This window comes from Porites lutea, chromosome 3, assembly GCF_958299795.1.
Source record: "Porites lutea chromosome 3, jaPorLute2.1, whole genome shotgun sequence".
In the NCBI taxonomy this organism is placed as follows: Eukaryota; Metazoa; Cnidaria; class Anthozoa; order Scleractinia; family Poritidae; genus Porites; species Porites lutea.
In genome coordinates, this window is record NC_133203.1 from 16,386,707 (window position 1) to 16,402,408 (window position 15,702).

General features: G+C 37.9%; 2 protein-coding genes across 2 annotated transcripts; one reads left to right on the top strand and one right to left on the bottom strand.

Annotated features, from left to right (window-relative positions):
* Positions 1 to 1,146: 1,146 nt before the first annotated feature.
* On the top strand, positions 1,147 to 2,925 carry LOC140930619 (uncharacterized). The gene is made up of 2 exons (XM_073380345.1): positions 1,147 to 2,015; positions 2,418 to 2,925. Exons 1-2 carry the CDS (start codon positions 1,342 to 1,344, stop codon positions 2,758 to 2,760), a joined length of 1,017 nt encoding a protein of 338 aa, XP_073236446.1. The 5' UTR covers positions 1,147 to 1,341; the 3' UTR covers positions 2,761 to 2,925.
* A 692-nt stretch (positions 2,926 to 3,617) lies between these two features.
* Positions 3,618 to 4,555, bottom strand: LOC140931667 (uncharacterized). The gene has a single exon (XM_073381450.1). It carries the CDS (start codon positions 4,335 to 4,337, stop codon positions 3,618 to 3,620), a length of 720 nt encoding a protein of 239 aa, XP_073237551.1. The 5' UTR covers positions 4,338 to 4,555.
* Between the last annotated feature and the right edge of the window lie 11,147 nt (positions 4,556 to 15,702).

Consider the following 15,702-nt stretch of genomic DNA (forward strand, 5'->3'; position numbering starts at 1 on the left):
CTTATCCAATTCCTAACACCAGACACAATGACAAGGGTATCGGGGGTGGGGTGGAGGAGTCATCAGAGACCAGAATACTTAAAGGTTTTGACTGTTTTTAATTCTCAGATGGCGATTAGTAATACATGGTGAAATTGATGGCTTCTTGAGAATGATTGTTTTTTACAATGCAGCGCAAGTAACCTGGCAAGTACTGTACTCAATTGCTTTCTCTAAGCAGTTGGAAGTTTCTGTCTACCTTCAAGAGTACGGTCTGATAAGGGTGGTGAGAATGTTGCACGTTATTTGGTTATATGCTGAGTCACCCGTTACAGAGACCTGATAGAGGGAGCCATATTGCTGGGCGAAGCGTACATAACCAAAGAATAGAACCTCTTTGGAGAGACCTTTTTTGTGGATGTCTTTATGTATACTACAACCTTTTCTATGCAATGGAACGCTGTGTGCATCAAATGAGCTTCATTTATTTACCCTTCACTGTGTGTATGTTCTAAGAATTAACCAAAACAATGCAATTGTTTGCCCAAGGGCATAACAGGGCTCCAATCTCTACATAGAGGGGAAAGAGTCCTCTTCAACTGTGGATCTCTGGTGCTGTCTCAGCTTCAAATCGGGCAATTGATGATTTCTGGAGTCAGGTGTGCGTTAAAAAGGGAAGGGTGGTAGTGAGGTGTAGTTTTGAATGTTCATGCAAAGTTAAAGTGATTTTCAGACTTGTTTCTCATGTTATCCAATTTGTGGTCGAGACAAGTGGAGAAGTACAACTTTTCAGCTTGTTTCCAAAGTGCAGTCACAATAACAGCTCTTACATGTAAAGTAACTTGGAGAATAAATCTACATGAGTAGTCTTCATGAACCATTTTCTTCCAGGATTATGAAGAAATAATAACACATTAATTGCAATTTTTTTAGTAAGAAGAAGTATGTCGCAGTACATTGGTTCACAACATGTGTGTGGCATACAGCCATCCTGAAATGTGTTGTTTACATGTTTTTCACGGTGACCACTGTAGTGTTGACTGGGATGGCCCTGCACCAGATGTTAGCTTAGATGATGAAACTCCAGTTGAAGTTCCCAACACAAGAAACCCACCGGAACCAGCTCAGTACTAATCACTCACAAACTTATTTAACCCTCTACGCAACATTAGGGACTTTAAGATCCACTACGGCGAAGCTCTGGTACGGCGGGTGCAACCGAAAGAGACTGGGCCGACTACGGCGTCTCCCGCCAAAACTCGAATTGATTAAGTTTTGTGTAGTACGGCAAAGTCAAACTCCATGTAAACAAATCAGACTTGGCTCCAAGTTTTTTGGTTGTGGTATGTTTATTTAGAAGAAATGGTTTCTTGGAAAGAATTGAGAGAGCTTATAGTGCTCTACTACGACATGAAAGTCCTCAATGACGCCGAATTTCTCTTACTATACGACCTTTACAGCCCACAAAACCTGGACTTGCCGTGTGACTTGTATCCACATTTCGACCTCCAAAACCTTACCGAAGATGAATGTGTGGCCGAATTTCGGTTCAGGAAAACTGATATCCCAAGGCTTTCTCAAGCTTTGCGGATTCTTGATGTTATAATTTGTCACCAAGGAACAATTTGTGAAGGAACTGAAGGACTATGTATGCTTTTGAAGCGGTTGTGCTACCCTTGCCGATACAGCGATATGGTCCACTTGTTCGCTAGGCCGGTTCCTGTATTGTGTATGATTACAAATCAAGTTTTGGATTATATCTATCAAGCTCACAGCCATCGCATTCTGCAGTGGAATCATCAGCAACTAAGCCAAGCCAATCTTGAGAGATTTGCCGAAGTTGTTCACCGAAAAGGAGCCCCACTTAATAACTGTTTTGCTTTTGTTGATGGGACAGTTCGCCCTATTTGTAGGCCCGGCACTGTCAACCAGAGGTTGCTTTACAATGGACACAAACGTATCCATGGAATCAAGTTTCAGTCTGTTGTTACCCCAGATGGAATGATTGCAAATATGTATGGCCCTGTTGATAAGTTGTTTTTTTTTTAGAAAATGGAATCTGGGGTTTATAGGGTGAGGAGACAACTGTTTAAGTGTATTTTTTTTTCTTTTGATCTTGAGAAATCGCTTGAAATGAAGCTTCTTGGAAACACACAACTCCTTTTTATGAGAAATTAAAAAAAAGAAACTCTTACAAATTAAAACACTTCACTTTCATTACCTCATAGCCAAGCTGACTATGTTGTAATAAATATATCAATGAACAAATAAATAGTTTCATTTTTCCTGAATTGTTATAGTTACAAGAAAAATGAATGAAATATCCCTGTGAGACCCTTGATGCTTCAACGTTCTTTTAACAAAATGTTATGACTTTTTCACTTATCTGACTGAACTTTAACACTCCTCCTGTCCATGAATTTTGTTGCAGAAGGAAGAAAGCATGATGCAGGTATACTTGCTGAGTCTCACCTTTTGGATGATCTCCGCCAGTATGCCTTCAGCCTGGCTGGACAACCACTTTGTATTTACGGGGATCCTGCTTACCCCATCCGTGTACACCTTCAATGTCCATTTAGAAATGGGGTTTTAACCCCACAGATGGAAGCTTACAATACTGCTATGAGCTCAGTGAGAACAAGTGTGGAGTGGCTCTTCGGAGACATAATCAATTACTTCAAGTTTCTGGACTTTAAAAAGAACTTAAAGTTGGGACTGAGTAGTGTGGGGAAAATGTACATCGTCAGTGCTATCCTTAGAAATGGGCTAACATGTCTATAGGGAAACACAACCTCAGATTTTTTCCAGTGTAATCCTCCCAACCTTGAAACTTATTTTGCATAAGTGCTACAGTTTAGGCTGACTGTTTTGAAAATTATCTTTAATAATTCAAGCATTATGGTTTTATGGTGTAAATTAGCAACACAGCAATGAAACCAAGAGCACTTAGACATTCTGAGAAGTTTAGCTGGATTTAATGAGAACTTTTGGAAACATGTTGGGGTCACAGCATCAGATCTCAAGGGTGACAAACCTCAACATACTACGTATACCTCAAGATTTTGATTATTTTTACAACACTAGAATCTGTAAAGGCATATCACACTTGCATTTAGAAATTGTCATGTAATGATTCAGTCTTATAAAAAATACTGTAGAGTTGGTATCACATATGACTCCTGTAAAAATTGTATTGCTTTTGAGACTGTCAGTAAAAGACCAGCCTTTTGCAAATAAAGATATGAACTTGGAAAATGTGATAGCCAATGAGAAAAGCCTTTGTTTTCACCTTTCTGGCCTTGAATTCATGCAAAAACACAAAAGTAGCTTTTGCTTGAATTCGAGGTTAGTTATGAAAACAAGAGCCATATTTGTTATATATGTTTTATGTCTTATGGGTGGAATTTTTTTTTTGAGTAACATTGGTTGTTTTAACCTTTTTTAAAAACAAATATAAAATAAAGGCACACTCTGATGACCTTCCATGCAAATCCAAAATGAATTACCTTTAAAATACAGTAGCTGACTCCAAAACACAACTTTGCTACAACACTTGGAATGATTTTACATCCCTTTTAATCTAACACTTCTTGCTGTAAAACTCAAATGGAAAGAAACTGATCTGTCTCTCTTTTGAGTCACTCTTTTGACAAGAGTTTTTGCAAAACAGACATCATTGCCTGACTTTGCTGTGCCATTAACATCTGCATGTGTTGATTCTGTTGCTGCTGTTGAGCCTGCTGTTGGGTCATTGCTTGCAAGAAGGATTGCTGCTGGGTGAACATTGCTTGGAATTGAGCAGATTTGGTTTCTTCTTCTTTCTTCCTTATCTTTAGCTCTTCTTCTCGGAATGCCTTGTCTGATTCAGCCTTCTCCTGCATAAACTGGAGAGCCTCATTACTGCTTCTCCTGGATTTCCTTTCCTTTGGCTCTTGGCTGTCTTCAGATTTTCGTTTCTTTGTTTGCCCCATCCTCTCCAAAGCTTGGTTTCTGATATCTTCTGCTGTAGCCTTCTCTTGACCTTTCTTTTCACTAGCTTCTGCAATAGCATCTCTTTCTCTTTCTGCTATGTCCTCAAGAAGTACATCAAGCTCATCTTGTTCTGGTACAGAAATTCCAGATGCAGCTAATTCTGTTTTTTCACTTTCTTTGAATCTGCCTTGGATCAGGTTAAATCTCTCCCTGACTGCTCGCTGAGATAAATTAGATTTAAATCTCACGGTTTGGCACCCTCTAAGATTCTTGGCAATTTCATCCCACAGACGCCCTGCTTTGTTTGTTCCCTTTTTGTGTTTATAAACCTCTAGGGCAAGAACTTCTCGGCAAAGAAGAATATCATGCTCCCTTGTCCATTGCATTGACTTCCTAATAACGATAAAAAGAATAGAAAACAACCATTCCTGTGAGAAGCAAAAACAGCAACCTTTGACACTGGAATTTCTGGAAAAATAAAGGATATCATCATATAACTGGGCACTGGTACCACTTTTTATAAAGTGAGGGTTTCCTTTTTTACTAAAGATTTTGGGTAAAAAATAAGCATAAAGTTTTACTCTGCTTACATGCAGAAGTGGGATGTCTCTTCTGAGTTAACAGATCAAATGGAAACTGCTGGGCTCGAAATTCAGCCTGATACATTGTCATTAAATATGCATAAAATTTTTGGTTTAGTTTTACGACTATTATTGTTTTCAGATCCGGAGAAAAACTACTCTCACGACTTCAAGACATTCCATTACAAGTATATACTGGCCGGCCTAGATTTGCTTAAGAGTGGATTTGTAACAGAAGCATAATTTCAACACGTTCCATTAGAAGGCGTAGATGTACAAGTGTAAAATTTGCTTGTCTTATTTAAGCCCTCAAAAAGATGTTTTATGAATGTTAATGCGCTCTAAAAAAGTTTTTGTCATTATTAGGAGATAAATTTCACGAGAAAGATACTGCTTGTCATCAAATCAAAGTTCCCAAAAAGGGCAAACTCAACAACCAAGTCAAGTGATTTCACTCAGCTAATCGACAGAAAATAAGCAAATTGAAATCGAAAACATTATCTTCATGATCAGTTACTTCCAAACCATTGATATTCCAGATGTTACTCGTTCTACATTAAGCTGCATGAAATTTCGCTAAACTTCAGTGTTTTAGAGACTAGAAGTGAGCAAAAATAAAAACAACTTCGAACTTACGATGCTTGGGATGTGAGCTTGTCCGACTTGTCCATCTTTCGGCTTCACTTAGAACAAGTTACTTGCTAAAAAAAACGTAATAAACCCAAAAAACTATTAAAACATTGTAACATGAACGTTTTTATGCCATCTTTGCATTTTAACGAGTAAAGATTCTATAAAAATGCAATGTAGTTTACTCACGTAGTGAATACTCCCTCAACTCGGCGTGTTTGCCGTACCACACAGCCGTCCTACAGCGGGAAAGCTTACTTGGATCACAACAAGTGACGTCACCGGAAGTAATCTTTCACACTTTTGCCGTACCAGAGCCTCGCCGTAGTGGATCTTAAAGTCGCTATTGATGAATATGGTGTTGACATCTACCTGGAGGTACTAACGTTTCTTCAAGAAACAGCAACGAGCAGTTAAAGATTAAAAAAAAAACAGGGACAAATCATATGAATGAAATGAGTTTAATAAAACATCCAAACATGTACCACCATTAAAAGGGTGCAACAACTTGTAATTACTGAGACATCCCTGGACAAAGTTCCTCCACTTGGCCTTAGTAGGAAAGTTGAAGTTGAATTTTCTAACAACAGCAACCAAGCATTTTTTGCAGAAACTTGTAGCATGGTGTTAAAGGTACCAACTTTGCATGGAAGTTTAGAGGTTTTCCAGGAAACATTTTTAGAAGTCTGCGACAGACCATTAGTCTTTTCAAGAAATGGATGTCATTATCATAGCGAAAAAACTTTTCCAGTCCAGCACTTTGTTGTTCTGGAAGAGGAAACATAAAAAATAAATAGACGAGAAGAGTCACAGTAGCCCACTGAGATCAAGCTGACATTTATTGGGACAGTAATTCATTATTCCTGATAGTTGAAAAAAGAGAGAGAAAAGCAATTCACAATAGGCCTTCTGAAAAATATTTTTCACTTTTTGTAGCAACTGTCCCTGAAATGACTTATTGTGATGACAATGGGCGGGATTCTTGATTTACAGACATCAGAATTGCCAGATCAATAACTATTTATGAATGTTGCATACTATTATCTACAAATTCACTTATTGTAAGCAAGAAACAAGTGTTCCAAGTTAAATTTGCTTCCTCCCCATCATTGTGCATTGCACATGTGTATCCGTGCTGCCTTGATGAAAGCCCCCTTAATCTAATAAGAAAACAGGCATGTATTTTGGGTCTCAACTTAAGTTAGATACATGTAGACACACATCATCATCATTGGTATATAACATTTCCACACAAACCATTGTCCAAATTCTGAATGGCTTTAACAAGGATTTAATTCACCTCCTTAGCATTGTCTCCTTCTTGGAACTCCAGGCATTCATGTTCTTCCTGACTTGTCAAAGCCGCTTGCCAAGTATTCAGGAAGTAAGCACCAAGAATTCCCACTGTCTCTAGTCCTTTACGGAATTCATCCAGTGGCTCTTGCCATTTTTTTTAGCACATCATGCACAATAAGTGTCTGCATTGCATGATTTCTGTTGAGTATTGTGACAGGCTTTAGCCATCCTGCAGTTATAAGTGCATTCCCAAGAAGTTAATGGTTGGCAACCTCTTTTAGGTCTTCATTGCCTGCAGCGGCAGTCACCTGTGATTTATGAAAACAAGCACACAAAAGTTCAAGGTTCAGTCAAATTGGAAGTGACCATCTTTCAGACTCCATCATTGATATTATTTTGGTGTGGAGGGAAAAAGGTTCACTTCCTTATATGCCATTGTCATGATTTTAGATTAAAATGATATGAAAAGTCCCTGTTGTGTTACTGTTTATATATTAAGTGTTAGTTTTGTGCATGGCAAAAAGGCGAATTCTCAGGAAATCTGCAATGAAATATACATATTGTTTTTTGAAGCAATGCTGAATCAGCATTTTTGTTCCAGATTAAAGCTCGACTATCTCCAAAAACGCATGGTTACCCCAACCTAACATTAAGGGTATTTTTAAGGGGTTATACTTTTGCTATGGTAACCACTTATGGCACAAAAATTATCACTTGCTCACTGATGATTGAGCATTTGTGTCATACCATTACTATAACAGTAACTGATAAAGAGTGGTAGTGCTGAATGATCAAAGTGAACACGTTGGAAAATGGTTAAGACCTTTAGGGGTCACCTTAGAGGTGAAATATTTTTACTGCTTTATAGTGAAACTAATTACCTTTGAAATAAGGTCCTATCAACAATGTCATCAACTCGACAGCACTCAGGGGTAACAGATTCTGGTGCAATGTAGTTGTAGGCTGATGGACTAAGACAGGGAATGCCTATATCTAAATGTATGATTAGATATGACACCATTTTACCAGCAAGTTGAAGCAACCTGGAGTTAATGCCATCGATTGAATATAATGGCAGTTTCCTGTCTTCTGGCCCTTCGAAAAGGTTGGCTTTTGCTGAGAATATTGCAGTATGCAACACTATGCCATATTCTCTACCTAGCCCTCCTGCGTCAACACCTTCTTCTCCTGCACATACTATTCTAGGGGCTGCTGTGAAGTCAAACTGTGGATTTTTGAAGACAACAATACAGTACCACTTAAAAGTAAGTTACCAGTCACGTCTCGTTTCCTGGGCGACGAGAATCGCATAGCGCAAGAATCATTGAACTTGAAATTTGTGGCATAAATTATAGTCGATGGATTTCCCGTGAACAATATTGACTATGGTGTATTTAATCTTGTATCTTAATCAGCGCGACGTGAACCACTGACTGACAGAAGAGGAGTTGTAATTTTTAACAGGGAGCTGAAACGGCGACCAAATAACTGTGAGATCGAAAACGAAAACTACGGTATAGAATCCCAAATCAGACGTTGCTGGTGCTAGACATTTATCATGCTGAATCGAATAACTTGTTTGCCAGCTTAACTCACAAACTTTTGTCAACAACGAAATCATTGTTACTGATAAATTAATCTTTCCCTGAATATGAGGACTAAGCAGAGAGGCGGAGCATTCAAGTTCGATAAGCTAGAGTTTTTTGTTTTAGTGAAGATTGAGTTTAAGCGAATTCACAGACACTCCAAACACGTGAATTGTGTCATATGAAACCAACAGGTGTATTGTTCGTTCAGTTAAACTTTGACCTGAAATGAACCCATGTAAAGCGTATTTTATTTATATCGGGAAGATAGTAGTCAGCAAATGACAGACTTCGTTTCAATGCAAAACTCGCAACTAGCGGAGAAATGTTCGGCGGCAAGCTATGCGTCACAAATTATATGACAAATAATCTTAACAATATAAACTTTATGTATATAAGCTAAAGACATTGTTATGTATATCAGGAAGAAAGTAGTCAGCAAACGACATACTTTGTTTCTATGCAAAACTGGCAACCAGCGGAGTTGTGTTTGGCAGCAAAGTACCCGTCACAAATTTTCATAGTCTCCAAAAATGTGAAGTTCTTGGAATAGCATATTGTATGTTCAGCATCGAGGCAATTATTTGTGCCATCAACAACCATTTTCGGAAACTGCTCCAGCGGATCACAACTGAGTTATTACATTAATAAACTAAATCTTCATAAAACGGTAGTGCATTTACATCCGTAGTCTTTTTGTTTCTGGGAATCCATATGTCTGGCGATGTCCATGTCTTGCGTTTAAATTACTCCATTTTCATGCAACAAGTCTAGTTATGGGGTACATATCGTGACTCTGTGAAACTCATTGCCAACACGATGTTATGAATTACGTGCTATCGATCACAGAGATAATGACCTCTGCTGTCAGTGTTGACAATTCAAGTCTCCAATCCGAAAAAACGCCATCGGATGAGTTACTTTTTCTGCTGTGTTGAAGTATGTAAGAAAACATTTTTCTTTGTGTATAGCATAGGCAAATCACAACTAGAAAGCTTAAAGGCTCATTTTAAGAGACATGGGGCCCGTTTCTCGAAAGTCCTGGTAACTTATCGGGCCTGGTAAGTCGCCCGGTAATTTCCCGTAAACTTATCGGGTGTTTCTCGAATCTTCCAGTTTCGTCGCTCCCGATAATTTTCCCGGTAACTTTCCTGTAAACTTACAGGAGCCTGAAGCTCCCATAAAGTTACTGGGAGGCAACATTTTTGCAAACAAAAACAAAGTGGCTGCTGCAGGCGGACTATTTTTCCCAGTTCGCCAACCTCGGACTTACCAAGTTCGAACAGTTTTGTTTAACATGGATGAATGCGAAGTCATAGAGAGGTTCAGGTTATCCTCGGCGAGATAAATTGGCTTGTGGAGAAGTTCCATGGAGAACTGCAGAGAAATACATTGTGAAGCTGTCCGCTTTCCGTGGAGACGCAGGTAAGCACTTACAGAATTAAAGCAACACGGTGTGCTAGTTCGCCTTTTTGCTTGCTCTATTCAGAGTTAATTTCTTAACCTGGCCATAACACTCTTTTCTTTGGTTGCCCTCTGCGGTCTTTCGGGATTTATTTATATGCTTAATTAAGCACGCGATCCATATCGAGGAGCAGATCGAGTCATGTTTAAAACAGGTCAAGGAAAATGAATCTAAGTAAGAAATCATCTTTGAAAACAATAGAAAAGAAGACGGTCATTTTCATGGGATATTTCCAACCATATGTGTTTAAACAGATAACAATTTGAATCAGAATTAAAGATCTCCAAGGCCGTCAAATTTATAGAAACCAACAATGACTTACGATTCAAACTGCTCGATCTGTAGCTAGGGATATGGTATACAAGAAGAAAAATGGCGCTCACTTGCATTTAAAGATCAAAGAACTTCGCTTTTTGTCAGTTTTGAAGACAAATTTTAATATACACATAAAAAAGAAAAGCTGAAAAGATAGCATACTTTGCCGAAAACACAACAGCTTGGCCGCGCTGTTTCTTCGGGGGTCTGCATGATTTTAACTTTTTTCAGACTTCTTTAATTATTACAAGCTTTTCCATGGCTCAGTTTACTATTTATTGTATGTCAAAGTGGTTCATATCTGCAGTTGGAAAATACATTTCTTCTGCTATAACTTCTATTAGAATCTTGAACAAATTGGCAAACCATTTTAACCTGACATAATGGCTTTTAGGTTTTGGCAGCACTGCGATACTATGGCACCGGAAGTTTCTTAAAGGTTATTGGTGACACCATGGGAATCTCGAAGGCAAGCGTCAGTCGGTCGTTGATATCTGTGTGTGTCACGCTGTCTGGCCAATATTGCTCCAGAATGGATAACATTCCCCACATCAACAGTGGAGATAAATGTAAGAGTCCATTGGTGACATTTTAATAGGGGTAATTTCAGAAAATTTCCATAGCCTACAAAGGGTGGCATCATTTTCGCTTATGAAAATAGAACTAATCAGCAATAAAGGAATTTCTCCCAGTCCTTACCATGTTTGAATCCTCTACTCTGCTGTCCACCCATGGTAGAGTATGGATATTTTCTCGAATTTTCCATTCCATTGTTGTACAATGCTAATGATTCCAGTAAACCTTGTAGGTTAATTTAAAGCAGTTACCCAGAAAGATGTACATGGGGTTTGAACCTAGTGTCCTATTTTTTATTTCTTTCAGAAAGCTATGGCTGATTTCTACAGCATAGCTGGTTTTCCAAGGGTGATTGGGGCAATTGATGGCTCATTAATTGCAATTAAGGGTCCAGACAATGAGGAACACCTGTATGTCTGCTACAAGGGCTTTCATGCTATTAATGTTATGGCGGTGTGCAATGCACAAATGTTAATGAGCAAATTGCACGGTTCTGTTCACGATTCAGTAGTTTTTCACTCAAGTACCTTGCAAGTGCACGTGGAAAATGAAGGGGGTAGAAATGGGCGGCTCTTAGGAGACAAAGGGTTATGGCATTCAGCCATACCTGATGACCCCATTTCGCCCAGATGATGTCTCCACAGCGGGTCAGGCCAAATACCAGAAGGCCCATACCAAAACAAGAAACACCATTGAGAGGGCCCTTGGCTTATGGAAGACAAGGTTTAGATGTCTAGATGTTTCTGGTGGATCCCTACAGTTCAAACCAAGTAACTGTTGTACCATCATAACAGCAACTGCAGTTTTGCACAATATGTGTATTGTTGACAATACAGCAATGCCAGTCAACGCTGACTACCCATGTGAACTCACCCCTGACAATAATGCAGTTGGATCATCAGTCAGGAGTGAACTTATAAATAATGTGTTCAGTTAAAGTTATTTTCTAAATTAAACAAGTCAAAATATTATTGTAGGACAAAATTTGACTTTCCTTTCTTATGCAAATAAATTGCTATTCGGCCATATTTGCCCAGTAAACAAAACCTGAACACATTAGGTTTATGGTAATTATAACAAATAACCTCGTTGATCAATGATTGAATGTTTCATGCTAAACAAAACAATTGCCAATGTTATAAGCAGTCTGGAGGCCAAAGTAGTGAAACCAGTAGAGATGTTAACTCACTTTCTGTAATAACTTTTATTGTACATGTGGTAAAGGATCTTGGACCTTCATGATAGAGACCTTAAGATACCCCAATATTGGTGTACGGGTACGGGTAGTGTACCCGTACACGTAAAGTGTTCTTGTACGTGACTATTTCGATTAAGATACCCGAAGAACAAGCACGCAAAATTAACTTTGTACATGCATGTCGCAATACATACAAAATCTCCCTCAAATTCTACACTTCATATCTTAACAACAAGCTGCAACAAATAATTTATTCATACATAAGCCTATTGAAATATCATAGAAAGTTTTTAAGAAACTTGGCGGGAAGTTCCTCGACCAAAAGCTTGTTATCGCAAACCCTGCCATTTGATCGAGGCACATCACCAAACAATTCCTTTGATTGTCAACTTCAACAGTGACTCCCATGCTAAATTTTTCAATGCTATTTCTTTTGCGAAACTCAAACATTCGAGCAATTCTCAGAAATCCCCCCAAATACCGGCCACAAATTGATATCGTTTCAGAGTTCAACCTGCGCATTTGAAATCCAAAATCAATACATTTTGAAGCGCTTTCTTTGCAGCTAAAATTCAAATTTGGCAAAAATATTTGAACAGACTTGCAATAACATTGCCAAGGAGTCATACAATTTACATTTGTTCTTAAAAAGTGTTAAAAACTTACTCGTTTCTCCATCACGTAGGACTTGCAGCTACTTGTAAATCTTCTACGGGTAAACTGGTGTCTACCCCGGAAAAACGGCTAGTTCTACCGGGTAAGGTCGATGACGTCACCACAAAATAATAAAAAAACATGGCGCTACCCGTTACCCGTACACTGATTTCGGGGTATCTTAAGGTCTCTAATATGTCTTAAAATGAATTTACAAAAGTATACATCATTGTTTTAGGGCATGAAGACTCTCAAACATGGTCATTGAAACTGCTCTATATTGATTTTGGCTACCTCCCTTGCACAATATCAAAAATAAAATACATACATATGTATATTGTTAATTATTAACACGGAATCCACCGGGAAATTGAGTAATTTTAATTTTCAGTGGACAAGAACCTTGTACCAGAATAATTTAAAGAATAATGCACTCATTTTTACATTTTTCAAGGGCTAAAGATGTAGTCATCTGTAATAACACCAAGGAAAATTTATTATGAGAGTCCGAGAAAATAAATGTCAAATTTCACAAGAATTGTGAAAACACAATTAAAATTCTGAAAATTTCATGTGCAAGATGTCATTTTGTGAAATTTCACATTTATTTTATAGGGCTCCCTTAATAAATTTTCTTTTGTGTTATTACAGATAACTAAAGAATGCAATACTCTTTATATTATTCTGGTGCAATATTTTTGTCCACTGAAAATTAAAATTACTCAATTTTCCGATGGATTCCATCTTAATTCAACATTAATAAGTATGTTCCAGTTTTATTTACAGTTTTTAATATATAGATTTAGCCAGGGCTAAAAGCGAAGCTTCAATTAATAAATTTATAATTTAAATCAAAAAATAAACTTTTAATCCACAAATCACTTTTGAGGGAAAGGCTAAGTTATTTTAGAGTGAAACATCTTACATCGAATTGATAACCTTATATGTACACCCAAAAAATAGCAAACATCTTCGATCACATTCAAGATCACAGTAGATTAGGCCTCGAAAACAAATTCTTGGAAAACAAATCACGCGGAATTTTTTTGCATTCGACAGGTTTACTTTACAAATTCTTGCCAACAAATCTGGGGGTGTTTAAACCAACCTTTTATAATTTTTATACATCACATTTGAGGTGAAACAGTACCATTTATCATACAGACCTCGGACAGAATGCAGTATTTCACAATTTTTCAAGACAAATTGCACTCAGTCAATATTCAGGACGATCAATTGTAAAGCGAAACTGTTCAAAAATTTCCAAAATCACCCATATGGCCAGCCGGTTCTCGTTTCTATAGTGCGAGCTGTCAGTGTGGTCGAGTGTTTGAGTGAACTTTAAGAGAGTTAAGCTTCAACATAATAGCGAATTTTTTTTTTGTTTTGTTATTTAATGGTTTCAGTTATAACGATGTGTAATCTTATAAAGCGTTTGATACGCGCAACATTTTTGAGTACTTCTGCAAGCGATGTTCATGAACGATGAAAACAAACGGCACAGACTAGTGATTAAAATTGCAAGAGAGACTACTAACAATCAAAAAAAGAAACATTTACAGAGATAACAATTTTCATTCATGAAGACAAGTATTAAAGTGTCTCTAAAAATCCTGAGTCTCGGCGTGAAGCTTTATAAGCCGGCTTCCCGGCGCGGGTGTTTACTGTTTTCCAAGGTGAACTCCTCGAAGCAAGAAAATCGCTCAAAGTTTTCTTTCTACAGCCAAATTTATAACTAAATATTCTTCAGAACGTTTTCTTTCTATCTGTGGTGAGCAAATATATCTGAAGGCTTTTTAAAGTTCTGTAAGCTTATATCAAACCGTTCAAACCTGATACTAGGTCAGATCATTGACTCAAACTACGGCTACAAACGTGCATAAACTTGCCGCATAAGCTGTCAGCGTGAATGTGCAAGACTTCATGAAATTAGATATAACAAAACAAACATCAAATACAATAGTTACTCAGGCTTACCATTCGAGATTCAGTTCCTGAAAGCTATCAAGGAAGGCCACAGTTGCTTGAGACTTTTAACCCCTCAAACGCATTAAGAAATGTGAAAAACGAAAACGATGCCATCCGAAATCGAATTACCAAATTTTGACAAGCGACGCGTTCCTCAACCAAAAACCCAGTAAACAAACCAGCCATGAATAACAGAAGACTCTTGATAGCAGCTGTATTTCATTTTGTACATCCAGAAGAAAAAGACAGTTAAAAACATCACACGTTGACACAAAACTCTTCAGCTTCAGCTGTCAAAGTAAACAATTTTCAAGATGCTGCATAATTTTTTCGCATGAACTCACCTGTCAAATTTTGACCAATCAGAGTATAAAAATTGGACGTAGAGCGTGACCAACGCGTGACCATGGTTAGATAAGGTCTTCCCTGCCTGTACTTTTAAAAAAACTGGCTGAATTTTCATTTCCGAAGTCAGTTTGAAATCAAAATTCTAATAGTGCGGGGCCATAGTGACATAAACACAACATATTTGATATGAATCCTTGGAAAAAATAAACTTGAGCCTGCGATCATTCCAAACTGGTAATTTGTCAGCGGATAACTTCAAAAAAAACTCGACCTCGATGGGTCGACACTTGTGCCCGCGCTACGGTCAGGTGATACTGGTCAGCGGATGCCCTGTTTTGACAGCTGTCAATTGATCACAACATTGATGTGAAATTAGTTTTCTGTTGGGCTCCCAAACTAGCTAAAATGTGAGAGTAAACATTGGTTTTCCTGTGGTGCGGACGGACGGTCGGTCGGTGGTCGGTGTACGGTCACGTGATTACCAAATTTTCTGGGATGGGTAGATTTACTTAGCAATGGTGCTCCGCCCACGCGCGCGCGTGGAGCTCCGCTACAAAGAATGATATTAGTGGTCTACCTACTCTTCCACGGAAGAGCTGATTCGACCCTGCAAAAGGAAAATACACAAAGTGTATGATGTAAACTTGACAAACATTTATTACAAGTGAAAGTCACCGTGAAAAATTCCCCTAATTAAAAAGATAGCTCTCATTTTCATCAATAATAATTATTGTGTCTTAATGAATCAACTCGAGATGATTTTTAGTGAGCTTTAGTGCAACGAAAAAATTCTTCATAATAATTTAAGATCCACCCATTTAACACTAAAATTGGCAACAAAACACATTATAATGTCTGGCGTGACATAAATGAGCACTCCAGTGATCCATGATGCACATAAAAGAAGACATTTTACAATTTCTGGTTTGTACCTTATCTTTCTTGTCTTTTAACATTGATATTTCTAGCTCCACCTTCTTCATTTTCAGCTTGTAATAAGCTGTAACTGTTTCAGCGTACTGAAAGAGAATATAAGAGAGTTCACTGAGCCAAAACCGGAAAACTATGGCTTAAATCACCCTCGTAAACCTTTTCATTTACTAAAAGATCTGTTTATTGTACTGCACAATATTA